Genomic DNA, 13,831 nt, shown 5'->3' with positions numbered 1-13,831 from the left:
TAAAAACATTATTTTGGTCCTACTGGTTTGCAACGTTGCAACTTGAAGGGTCCATCCTGCCGCAGTTTGTAGAACAGCGAGTAAAAGCTGAAGCCAAAGGAGGTCGGAGCCTGGTCAAACACCACGTGGAGGTTCGAGCCCAGCTGAGACACATTCAGGGTCTTTGGCTTCCAAACTGCACAGACAAACAGAAACAACTTCACCTCCACACTTATGGACATGCACTAATTGTACTTAAATTATACAGTACAAATAAACTAAAACACCAATAGAGTAAATAAGTGAGAGTAGCTGAGTGGAATAAAGCCCCTTTTGCCTTGTACCGTCTCAGCTCTACTCTATTCAACTCTGTGACCATACATTTTACCCTCTATAACACTCGTGAGAGACAAGTGGCAGCTACTATTATGAATGAATGAAGAACAAGCAACTGGTATCATCACATGTAAACATTCAGGTTCATCGGTGGCAAGATGGCCAGGTAGTAATGATAAATTTCTCCGACCAATCGGTAGTCTGCAGTGTCTACACATCACTGTTTCGTATCACCTTAGCTTTCTTGGAACCTCGACAGAAGTGATACCAAAAATAGTACTTGGTACTAGGTACTATCCCCAACATTTGACTGATGGAAAAACTATAAGGTGTGTAGAGTCAAGTCGAATTGAGCCGGTACCAGTTGGTGGAAAAGGGGCTCAAGACAGAGAGTGACCAAATTCTGCAGACCAGTGACTTTGTGCAACCAGCACCTGGACTAACTCTGTCTACATGTGGCTCTGGTTATGACGACAACACTGAGGAACTTACATGGTTTGCAAACCAGGCTGTCTGATCCCAGGAGAACTTCACATGCTGGAAGATGAACACACACACACACACACACACACACACACGGTCAGACAGTTTGTCCCCGTTTGTTTCACTTATCATTGTTCAGCTCAATGATCTGACACATTTAAAGGGGAAGTCTTGACATTTTGGGTAATATACCAATGCCATCATTCCACTGCCACCAATAAACGTCCCATACCCATACTGTACTGGGGTTTGTGTGCTTCGACTGTCTTAGAGCAAACCAAAACAAAAAAAAGATACAGCAGTGTGTTACAGAGAAATAAAGGGAAGCTGATACAGCAGCCATGTTTGCTCTGTTATGCACCACCTATTGACATCTGTGGTTCAGAAGACGTATTTGTGCTAAGCTACGCTAACCACACCCAGGATGCTATCATATGACTTTATGTAAGGCAAAAGGAAGCACTTTTTCCAAAACATGAACGAGCTCCTTTAAGCCAGCTGCTCCCAGCCTTGTTTGCTTGTGACCTCTGCGATACAAAGCAACTGGTTCAGTACTTTGACTCTTTTTCACTGGGGACATGTCTGGATGCTGGGAACGGTTTAACTGAGCAATATTTATAAGATAGATTTAAGAGATTTCTGCATAGCAGCCAGTGCTACCACTAAGCTAACGTGTTTTGTGTGGTCTGAAAAAACACACACATGTAACAAAATTGTTCATGTTAGGTTTTCAAAATTTTTGTTTCCAACTGACAGACTAAACTGTCATTTGAATCACAGGAGCAGCAGGAAGGATCGGTCTGTTGGAAACATCTCAAAAGGTATTAATCACTTCACAATTCAGTTAATCAGCTGACTAATTAATGCTGTTTGAATGAGGGGAGTATGGGACTCACAGTTGGTCCTGAGGAAGGATGGAGGGAAAAAGCTCTCATTCATCAGAGTCGGGAAAGGAACAACACGAACCATGTAGTCGGTATCAAAGGTCAAACCGCTGAATGGCTGACTGCTCAGCTTCTGTGTGACGAGCACAATGATACACCATCAGTAAATAACAGAGAGTCTGGTAAAACTGAGATGTGAACAGGATCCGTCTCTGTGATGGACATTAAAGGTCAGTGAAGGAAACAAGAAGCTACAGTCTGTTTACCATTCAGAGGAAGTACGATCCAGAAATAAACAAAATATATTCCAGGCTGTGCTGTCGTTAATTTTGGCCCTACCGTGTTCCTGTAGGAGAAGTTGAGCTGTCGTGGGTCTTTGAGGATAAGATGTTGACACCGTTTCCCTTCTGGACTCTTGTCCTCCAAATAAACTCTGAAGCCTCTGATGTGTTCGATCCCTGGAGAGAAACAGAAAGTTCAGCTTCACCATCCTCAGACAATGATCCACCTCCTCTCCTTGTTTTCTTCTTCTCCTCCTCTCTCAACACCTTGTTCACATAATCTCTTTTTTACTTTCTTCACTGTGTACCCCTTCTCTCTGCTTTTTCTCCTCTTGTTCCCATTTCAACTTTACTCAGTTTTCATTTCCTTCCTTCATCTCCTTGCCAAATTTCATCTCCTCTTGTCCACTGTTCATTTGTTTCATTTTCTTACTTAGCCCCCTTGTTTCTTTCTCTCTTTTCTCCATTCCCTTTCCCTGCACTCCTCCTTTCTCCTCTCCTCCTTTTACTTAAATCCTTTCCTCTCCATGTTCCCTGTCTTCCTCTTTCTCCTGTTTTCCCTCCAGTTCTCCTCTACTTGAATCCTTTCCTTATTTAGTAGCTTTTCCGTCTTATCTCCTCCTGTCCTTTCCTTTCCTCACTCCACCTGTCTTCTCCTCATTCCTATTCCTGCCCTTTCTCCTTATTTCCTTTTGTGTCTCTCTTTTCCTCATCTTGTTTACTTTCCTTTCCTTCTCTCCTTGTTTCACAGCTTTCCTCCTTTCTTCTTCTGTGCGTTTCCTTCCTTCCTTTCCTATTCAATTCTCTGACATGGTCTCAGACTCAGACCTTGAACTCTGGACAGTTTTATAGCTAAAGAGTCATATGGCATGTCATGTGACTCCTAGACCAGCATCTGTTGCTGCAGGACACCTCCCATTGTAGTTATATTTACACTGAGTGACATATTCTAGGCCAAAACTCCATCAAATGGAAATATTCCACATGCACTTTGCATCATTTTAATCACCTTTAAACAACAATCTAATTGACAGATTTGATATCTTTGGGGTGTCTGCTCAAATTTAAAATAAAGTTCTTTGGATTTAAATGACATTTGACTGCACAACATGAGTTTAAACCAACACCACTCACCACAAGGCCACTGTTAAGAAGAGAAGGGCACAATTTGGAAAATACCTGTGGCTTTTGGCAAGTTACGGATCTATTTTATCTTCTGTCCCGTTGCAGCACGATCCACTAAGTACCGGGAACATTTTAAGCAGCTAAAGAAACCACTTTGGAAAAGAAACACTTTTCCATCTATTACTTTAAACTTTCAGTTCTGAAAGGCAATGTTAGGTATTTTTAGTCAGATAGATATTGGATAGATACTTTATGTATTAGAAATGTTTAGTGGAGATAGGATGTCTAGTTAGACTGTTAAATGCTTAGTCATGCTTATGAGTTTCTACAGGGTACATCTGGTCAAGGATAACTAGAGAGAAGAGTTGATGACTGTCAGCAGACAGGGTGTTTAATATTATTATTATGACGTGTATAACTGTAGCCTTAGCCATAATATGTTCTTATGTTTAAGTCACGACATGTTACTAGAGGTCGTGAGAATGTTTTTAGCTACACACCACTTAATCAACAGACACACACACATTGATTTGCTTCATGTTTTGACTACTGCTATGGCCAGCTGCAGAGCTGGTAACAGAGACGTCTCGGTTGACGTTTCTGTGTAGTATGGGGCTAGCCCAACCGAGGGGATATAATGTATAGGCCTGGTGGGTTCAGGGTCTTTCATCTTACATCTGCCTGCGTGCATGTTGGAGGTGCAAGATACCTGAGCGTGTAATGTTAATTTTACCTGTGATCCTTTGAATAAATCAGCACTGTTTTGAAGTTACTTGGACTGTCTCGTCTCTCAGAGTCAGTTTGGTAAAAAGTACCAGGTACAACAGCAAGAGGAAGCCGAGCAAGCCTTGAGAAGGAAATGTGACCAGTTCATTTTTTCTAGATGACTGCTGTTCACATGTGACTCTGACATGGAACATTTCTGCACAATCTGTCTATCTGTGAGAAAACAGGCTGTATTGTCACTGTGAGAGAGGTTCACCTTACACTGAGCACACACACCAATCCACATTCCTTTACGGTAAAATAGTGGTATTGTTGTGCGAGATGTGATCCTCTTCTCTCTGGGCCTGATCAAAGAGACACGCACGCACACACAGTGCTGGGTAATCTTACGGATTTGAACACTTTGAAGGTTTTTCTTTCCTGTTCCCTCACTTTACCTCTCCTCTCTAAGCAGCAGTGTAATGCTCAGGTCCTACAATTGGTTTCCACTGACCTCCGCCCACTTTGGAGGTGTGCTCCGGGAGCTAAATGTCAGCACTCCTCAGGAGGTAGTACTAAAATTTAGTTCCAGGAAGATGAGGGTGGAGAGGGTGGGTGCACAAAGAGCTATCACCTATGACTGGTTAAATGCCAGTGTCTTCACACCTCGGCCATTAGTATCGCATGTATGGTGTGTAAACACACACACACACACACACACACTGGTTTAAAGGTAAAATGATAGAGGACTTAACTTGCTGGTTTAGGGAAATGGGGATTTCAGCAAGTTGATCACAGGCAAAGCAGCCCTCCCTCCTCTAAACAGAGCCAGACTCAGTGAAAAATACAGTGGAAAAGCCAAGCAGGGCAGTCTGTGTCAACCCGCAGGGTTGACGAGCAAGGGGGGTACTGCTTGTTAGGTCCCAACAGTGGAAACACAGCTAGACAGGTAAAGACAGGGACAGGTACCTAGTGGACTTGCAGACCAGTGGACGACCACGGCGGCCTGATCCTCGCAGGCTAGATGGCTGAAGGAAATGTCAGTGACCTCATGGATCACATGCTTCCCCAGTGGGTAGTTCAATGAACAGTCTGCACGGACATAGAGAGAAACAAAGATAAAAAGAGATGACAAATGATTACATATTGTATCACCAGTTGCTGCATTACTTCAAAAACAGCTCTACACACAAAGCCAAATCAGCATCATTGTCTTCATGTCTCTCTCTCTGCTACAGCATTTCAGCACTGTGATGCACATCAAATACGCAAACTGCAAAACACTGAGATGTACTGTAAGTGTTGTCTCATTGAAAAAGCTCAAATGAAGGCAACCTCAGGAGAACAGTCACCTCAGAGGGAACAAGGATTCAACAGTCTTCAGATTTTGCTGCCTGGGACAAGTTTGTTGTAGAACTTGCTGGATTGATGCAGTCAATCAAAGGGTTTTGAATAAAGTAGCTTGTTTTGATCAAACAGGCTTGTGGAGTGAATGTCATTTTGTCATAGACAATATTAGGTGGCAGACAGCCAGACATGAGAAAAGCATGGCACATCTGTACAAAAAATGAACAGCTGTGTTTGACATTAAACACCTGAAACACGTTGAAAACAGAAAACATGCTGTTAGAATTAGCCAGTGGTAGTGGAAGGAGCAACCAGGCAGGTTATGTGAGTAACAGTAGCAGTACCACAGTGTAAAAGCATTAAAAAATGGCCTTAAGTACACAAGTAGCAAAATGCTGGTTAAAAACAAAAGCCAAAAGTAAAAATACTCATTATAGGATATTATTCCATTATAACTACTGATGCAATAATGTGAACATCACTTCAGTGATGTAGCTGGGAAAGTTAAGGCTAACAGTAATAATTATATTAATAATATATATATATATATTACAGCTAGCAAAGTAATCTATAGATTCTGAAAAGTAACTACTAACTAAAACGTTATCAGGTAAATGTAATGGAGTTAAAAGTACATTTACTTCTGTACTGCAGTAACATAAGAGGCATAAAGTAGCTAGAACATGAGAATACTTGTAAATACGTACAAGCACCTCAGAACTGTACTTAGGTGTACTACTTGAGAAAATGTACTTCCATAGCTGTTGGAGCCAGATCTGCACACTTTCACTCACTCAGTGAAACAACACTCTGCCCCCCCCCCCCCTTCCTCTCTGGTTTTATCTTATGGAAGGAAGAGGAGGAGGAAGAGGAGCAGCCAACCATGAACCACGAGGGATCGGAGGAGAAAAGATGGACTTAGGATGTAGAAAAGAAAAGGGGCGTGAGCTCAGACACGAGTGACTGCTCCTCTTTCCTCCTATTGATGAAGAGGACTGAGGTGAGGAAGAGGAAGAAGAAGATGGGACAGAGGCAAGGAGGTTATGGGAGCTTGGGATATGACACGAGTCACTGCTCCTCTTCATCTTGCCTTCTCATCCTCCTCAAAGCGAGGTCATGTTCAGGGCTAAAGGCAAAGGTCACAGTTGGTTGCTCTTCTTCCTCCTCCATCACCATAAAGCTCCTCTATATGGTATAAGATGAGGAAGGTTGCAGTGTGTTACTCCTCTTCCTCCTTTTTGTTTTCAGAGTTTCTTTATAAAAGAGGAGGAAGAGGAAAAAGAAAGAGAGATGTGAAGGTTCAAAGGATATGTTCACTACTAGATGAAGAAGAGAACCTTCATCTTTTGTCTTCACCTTCTTCTTAATCCTCTTCCTCATGTTGTCCTTCCAGTTTAAGAAGCAAAGAGTTGGAGGTGCAACGATGAGTTAGTTCAATGAAAATCAGAAACTTGGACAATCGATTGAACGTTTAAAACTTTAGTAAAACTGTCGACTACTTGATGGTTACAGGTTCTCAAACATCTGGACAAAATGAGAATTTAATGTCACCTCCAGGATTTGTTCTAATATTTTATACACCAAACAGTTAAGTGATTAACTAAGGAAATAATCATAAGTATAATGGATAAAAAGTCATTTTTGTTGCAGCCCTTTCTTCCTCCTGCTCTATTTGAAAGCCTCCAGAGATGAATCAGGGAAGGAAGGGGAGGTCCAAGGAAGCAGCTGCTTGCTTCTCATCTCCTCCTCCTCCTCCTCCTCCTCTTACCATCAATGAGTGATTATCCTAAATAAATGTATGTTTCTATAGCTACATGTCATGGCCATCATATTCAATTATTTGTTTCTGTGAAATAGGTTTTTGTCAGCATGGTTTGGTGAACTGCTTTAAATACTATAATACCCATGATCCTCCGCTGCTGTTGCTATAATGAAGCAGTCAGCTGGAGGCACAGTTTGAAGTTGTAGTAAAGTGAAAATGCTTCATTGTTGCAGTCTTCAACAAAGCCACTGCATTTGCAACATAGACTGTAGTGCCTCTAAATGTGACGGGCACAGACTCAGTGATCGCCTGGTCGCCGGTCAAGGCCGACCGTTTTCGATCTCCACCGATTGATTGGTGCATCTCTAGAAGGAACACGTCACCCAGCGCAACAGCGTGGCTCACTGATGTGTTTTCAATAGTTTCTGAACAACAGTGGAGCTGTGGAATAAGACATACAGAGGACAAAGCGGTGACCTGCTGCTTTATATTCCCCATTACATCGCTGCAAACAGACTCGGAGAGAGAAGAAGGAAACTCTCCTCCATCTTCCAACAGCTGGAGGTTCCCAGGAAAGGAAGCAGTGAGGTGTGTCATCACTCCCTCACACACACACACCTCAGTACGCACACACAATGAGCTAGTTGTGATTGTCATGCTAAAACACTTCAATGCTTTACTCTGGCTTGTGTCTGGGTTTCAACACTTTTCATTTCATCTGTTCTAAAGATGAGGATGCATGATCATTTCAGAGTCACATGACCTTATGACCCCTGACCTCCACATTACCAACAGCGTAATATGTATTAAGATTAGATTAAATGAAAGTGAATTGTTTCCATAGAGAAAGAGAGGTGTGGAAGCAGCTGAACGTTTAAGTTCACTGGGAGAAACCTGATGCAAACACTGATCTGTCATGATAATATGCTGTATTTAAAGGAACCGTTTCACATTTTGGGAAAAAGACTCATCTTCTAGCCAAGAGAAATAGAAGATGGTTGGGTTATCTTAGCATAAAGGCTGAAAAAAGGGGCGAACACTAAGCCTGGATGTATCCAAAGGCAGGAGTGGGAATCTTTGGGAACTTCAGGATTTTTCAGAAAATCCGCCTTTATTTACAAAAGTTCAATAATCTATTCCTGGCATCTTTGAATCAAATCAGAATCACAGAAGGCAAAAGTTGTGATTAGAGCTGAAATTATTAGTTGATTCATCAATTTTTGCAAAAATACCTTTTTTATTTTTTATTTTTTTTTTACATTTAATCAATAATTAAAATAATTGTAAAAGTTGTAGCCCTAACTGCAATTCTCACGTGAATCCATTGTTGAATTTGTGCAATGTATGGCTGCATTAATCTGTTTAAAATAAAGTCTTTTTTATTCATATGTCAGGAGCTGGAGTAATAATTCATTACCAAAAAAAAGATGACTGATTATCAATGTTGGAATCATATTCAGAATCTGTTTGTCTTAACTAATCACACACTCATTACTTGTAGCTAATACACAGTCTTAGCACTGCTGCACCTGAGTGTTATTTTTAATTCTCTTTGTTTTTATGAGGAAACTCGGTTTAGAACTCTGAACAGTTCAATTGCAGTTTGATATAGGGGTTCCCTGAAATCTGCAAACACACACAAAAGCCCCTTTCAGACGTGCATTCTTTCCATTAATCTGGCGCCATCTGAATGTGTCAGCTTCATGCCCCAGTGAGCACCCTGCTCACTTTTCCCTAAAACCTGTGACAACAATCTTATTAGGTCCGATGTACTAACATTTGTTTCACAAGATTATGATGATCTTGTGCATATTGCAAATACCGTGCACGCGTACCATGGCTTTCTCATGTCTGAATGAATCGGTGAGCAACATTAACATTAAAAGTGACCTATGACTAAAAGACAGAAAGATGTCACCAGCAATGTTACATATTCCATGTTTGAAAAGGGCTACAGTGTCTCTATGCATGCACACACACACACACACACACACACACACATAATGAGGAGCCTAAAAGTGCTTCTCGCTCATGGTCAGGGACAAAGGCGAGAGGAGGGATCGGCCACGGCTCAGGAACTTGACTTTTAGAAAGAAAAGAACAAAAAACAAAGAGCAGGAGGAGGTCGGTGGAAGAGGAGGTTTGTGGGGGTGGAAACACGGAGGTGAGGAGGTTTGAGGATCTGGGCAACACGGTGGAAAATAAAGTTTTGATACCAAAATACCAAGGTCATTTGAAGCAGTGTCCCCATCTGGGTATTTATACACCTGTGAATTCAAGGCAAACCACAGAATGAATCAGGTCACCAAGATCTAGAGTTAGAGAGAAACTCACTGTCAGCTCTGAAGGTGACGGCCAACCTGCGACCTCCATCTGCACCAGACTGCACCTGACAGAGAGAGAGAGAGAGAACAATTACAATCAAATGTTTGGTGTTTTTAACAAAAGAGAGAAAATAGTGAAAAATGTCAATACTTTGCTTCGCCTGGCCAACAAACCAAAACTCTAAACAATCAATGTAGAATGCAGTAAAGCAGTAAATTCTCACAAACACTGGCTGAGTCCCTCACCTTCTTGGGTGCCAGAACTATAATTTTTGCTTGAAAAATGTTCTGTGTTCTTTCTTATTATTGTTATTTCTGGACAACATTAGCCTTGGTTGTATGTGCAGCAAAACTGTCCAGAGCTGCTGAAACAACAGCCACCGTAGCTTCATAACAAATGGACAAATGTGTAAAGAAAAAAAAAAAAAGCAATGGCCATACAAAATCAAAGGAATGAATTCAGTATTTGCAGGCATCTCATTATCAAAACGCAGCTGTTAGCCTGTTGCTAACAGCTGCTGCCCTAACTAAGCAGAGCAGAGACAACATCATGTAATTCTAGTTCTGTAATGAAATAGTCCCTCGGGTGGCGTCAGTAGTGGAAATCTTCCAGAAGCATCAGCCAAATACGCTGTTTGTACAGTAAAAGCTGGCACCCAAGAAGGTGAGGGACTCAGCCAGTGTTTGGTTCTGTGTAACTGAGCGGGCCTGGATATCCTTGCATCCACCCACCCAGTACAAAGCACAACAGATTCAGTAACACCTGATGAGAACTGAGATAAGGTGAAGTGCAAACACCAACTCCCTTGTGAGCTCGTTACCCAGAATGCCTACCTGCCCGTCCCTACACAAAGACATGAATTCTCATGAGGCATGTTTCAGCTTCAGTCACTTTTACAGCTTTGGCCTTGTTTTCATGCAGCACCAATGATGTAATATACAAGATAGGTCTAATAATATATTAACTTCATCTCTGTCAGTGCACAGTATTAATTTGAGGTATGTTACATTTGCAGTTGATGTCTGGTGAATCGTAGCATTAGCATGGACAAAAGAGTGAGCATCATCCATCTGTGCTGCTCTTAGGGTTTGACAATGCAGCATTTCTTCTTTTCCAGAGTCAGATTCTCCTTTCACCTCTATTGTTCTGGTTTGTGTGCACACACATGTGGCTTGTGTTTCCTAAACTTATACATGTTGCGCTGGCCGGTGTATTTTGCAGTGCTTCATTTCATACTCCCACAGATTTAACCACGTTTCAGGCTTGACTGTCAACTTAAGTCTCAGACAGGCCAAAAGACAGAATCACAGAGAAATACACTGGCCGGCGCGGTGTGTCGAACGCATGGGCACGTGCCATTTTTGAAAAACCCCACTGCCACAGCCGATGGCAACCCTTCAGACTTTACACCTGGCAATTTTTTTAGGCAGACGGACAGAAAGAGAGACTTTTCTTCCTTCCTGTTGCCAGGTGTTTCTCACTAGTAATAATCATTATAACCCCCCAAACACACCCTGAGGCCTGCACAGACTGAGTCACATCAGTAAACAACAGAAAAGAAAAGAAGTAAAAGGAAGAAACAGAAACAAGACCAGTTCATTAAAAGAACTGAAGAGCAGCTGTCGGACATCTAGCACACAGTCTGCAACCACACACTGAGCTCTGGTGTAGTTTGCTTTTCAGAAATGACAACAAAGAACAGAAGTGAATTACAAATCTGTAAACATCAAAACTCAAATGCCAAAGAGAGAGGGGAAAATTTCCCTCGGGAATTCCCAAATACAGATACACACATAATCAGTAATTGGACAACTAATTGCAGGCTCAGTTTTCTGAACATCGACAGTGATTAATCACAGCGCTGCAGGGAAGGAGGAAGTTAGGAAGAAAGAGGAAGGGAGGAAGAGATGAGGAAGCACAGGAAGCCAGGAAAAAGGGAGCATAGAGAAGAGAAGGAGTCAGGATAGATGGATTAATCACCAGACCTGCAAGGGAGAAAGAAAGAGGAATCTGATTAAACAGGAACTGCCTCAATTACAGCGTTTAAGGTTCATGTAGCAGACTTGTCCTCTTCCTCGTTTTGTTTGGGGTAACCAACCAGTTCCAGATGTGCCTCACAGCTGACCTTTAATCAACATACTGCTCGTGAGCTGAGGGACAAGCAGCTAGAAAAGTTCTAGTTGAGAAACCGGGGTTAGAACAAAGTACTGAGCCTTTTAATGCAGACAGAGCATCTGTCAAAGTGCCATGGATTCAAAATCTTGACTTATTTTTGATCAGAACGTTCAGACTGCGTTTTATTTAAACAAAACTCATGAACTCAGGTTATGATTTCAGCTCGAGTATGACAACATTTGAACGCTACTCTGCTGGATCCAGGACTCACAGATCTCCTTCCTGCTGCAGTTCACTGAGCTCAGGAGCAAATGTTCACACTTCCACCCTGCTTTATAAAACTGCTCCGCTGGAAAATAATCTGCTTTATAAAAGAGACGGAGCACGGTCTGCAGTCAGTCATCCAACAGGAGATCAGGGCAGAAATTAGAGCTGCTGTAATGATTAGTCAACTAAATGACTAACAACTATTGAGGATACAGCACTTCAATCATTCAAAGTCAATTTGATATCTTTGGGTTTTGAACTGTTGGTCAGACAAAACACGACGCGTGAATATAACACCCTGGAAATTTTTTTAAAAACCTATTGTGACATTTCATAAACAAAACCATCCATCAATTTATCAAGTAAGCAATCAGCGGATTAAGTAATAATAAAACTAAGTGTTGCAGCTGTAGTAAAACATCTGTTAATGTCTGGTTAGTGGGCGACTGTGAGTGTATAGTGAACAGTGAGTTATAGACATACATCCCTGCCAAAACGTTTGAGAGCGCACAAACCACATTTTGAGTGTTACTCAGTTTGCAGCTCAGTGTCTGAGAGCACGTAGACAAATGTTAAGTGCAGAATCAGATTTGAGAGGGTAATCCCGCCCGTGCATGTTCTCACTTCCGAGTCTGCGCTCTCAGATTTCTCCACTGGGGTTTGTGTGAAAGTCTATCGAGAGAGGGACGACAGAACTGTGAGCACAACAGATGAATTGTGTGAGCAGCGGGGATCCTCCCTCGCTCTCAGACGTGTTTCTGCTCTTACAAATCTGTGCCCGCATGCTCTCAAATTCTGTTTTGCAAACTGAATAGTGCTTGAAACTTGTTTTGTGCACTTTCAAAAGTTTTGGCACGGGCCAACTTTTACACAAAACTCAGCGTAGAAATCTGAGAGTGTTACTCAGAAACCTTTGCATGCATGGCTGGAATTACACTCCCGGGTCTTACAAATCTCTGCCTGTGTGCTTTCAAAATAATTCAAAACGTGCCCCTCACCACCAGTGGGGCTCCTGAAGGGGAATTAAAAAAAAAAAAACAATACAACAAATCAAGGGAAAGGGACGTGGGACCAAAAATCCAATTCAGGCACCCAAGTGGATGGTTGATGGTAAAAGGCCTTTAATAAATATGGGCTAACACATAAAAAAAAAAAAAACACAGCAGCATGTATCACACAGCTGCCTTCCTCAGGGTGTCTGGATGATCCCATACACCTGCGCTGAGTGAACATGGTACATGGCCCACTGTGGTTTGACCAAGCACTAAAAGGCACCTGATTAAGAAAGTCATCATGCAGCCTTAGAAATTGTTCTTACTCTGAAAAACACCAGAATTTATTTCAAAGGCCATAAAGAACTTAACACTGTGTGTGAGTGCGTGCTCAGGAGCAGCCAACCAGATATTTCCCACCACAGGAACAAAACCTCCACCTTCCTTCTCCTGCATGACTGCTCCTCAAAGATCCCCCCAAATACAACTCCTCCTCCTCAGAGGCTGCTCCTCTCCCGCTGTGACCGTTTCTCCTCTAAAAGACTCTCTCTCATTACAGAGACCTGGACAAACTAACTTCTTCTGAAATGACAAAAACTGACTTCCGCCACTGTACGTGTGCAGCATATGAGGGTCTAATCTGGAAAACAAAGAACCCATTTACCAGAGGGTGGGCAGCCCAACCTGCTAACACAGGCCATTTTAACTTATATTTTACACTCTTATTGTCGACTCTTTGTGTGTTTACTGGTACCTGTTGTTGTTTTGTGCTGTGTGTAACCATGTATTATATTATTTTTTTAACTGTGTGGTGAAACCAACATTTACTTTAAACCTTTTATTAATTTATTTTTTGTTTGTTTCTGGAGGAAACAGAAAACAGAGTTCAGGGAATTTATTAGAGCCTAAAACTGTATTTGGGATGTTGCAGGACATTTCCTGAAAGGATAGGGCTAAAAACTCAGTCCTTAGAAATGAAGAAATATTTCCCTGAGATGTTTTACGTAAAAGGTGAAGTTCCAGTATAGATCCCTCACCTTCTGCATGATTCGGCTGCCAGAAAACAGGCTTTTCTCATCAGACGCCCACCCAGTCATAACGCCCACTGAGGCTCTGTGATGCCAGACACACCAGAGCCCTGAAGGATGATGGGATATGTGGCATAGTTACAGAGTGTAAACCTGTTGTGAAATGACAGGGGGTTGAGATAGAAAGAAGAATTCGGCAGGA

General features: G+C 42.0%; 1 protein-coding gene across 1 annotated transcript in view; it reads right to left on the bottom strand.

Moving 5' to 3' along the window:
* The window catches only part of il17rd (interleukin 17 receptor D), a 28,186-nt gene that overhangs the window by 9,234 nt on the left and 5,121 nt on the right, over positions 1 to 13,831 (bottom strand). Inside the window, exons 2-7 of the mRNA XM_020611126.1 lie at positions 9,237 to 9,291; positions 4,763 to 4,885; positions 2,022 to 2,140; positions 1,695 to 1,815; positions 808 to 852; positions 24 to 175 (exon numbers count right to left, since the gene is read on the bottom strand). Of these exons, the coding sequence (XP_020466782.1) occupies positions 24 to 175; positions 808 to 852; positions 1,695 to 1,815; positions 2,022 to 2,140; positions 4,763 to 4,885; positions 9,237 to 9,291 (615 nt within the window). The remainder of the gene's footprint in view (positions 1 to 23; positions 176 to 807; positions 853 to 1,694; positions 1,816 to 2,021; positions 2,141 to 4,762; positions 4,886 to 9,236; positions 9,292 to 13,831) is intronic.

Source organism: Monopterus albus, unplaced genomic scaffold, assembly GCF_001952655.1.
Source record: "Monopterus albus unplaced genomic scaffold, M_albus_1.0 scaffold110.1, whole genome shotgun sequence".
NCBI lineage: Eukaryota > Metazoa > Chordata > Actinopteri > Synbranchiformes > Synbranchidae > Monopterus > Monopterus albus.
The sequence above is the reverse complement of the archived record's forward strand: the minus strand, read 5'-3'. Positions and strand labels throughout refer to the sequence as shown.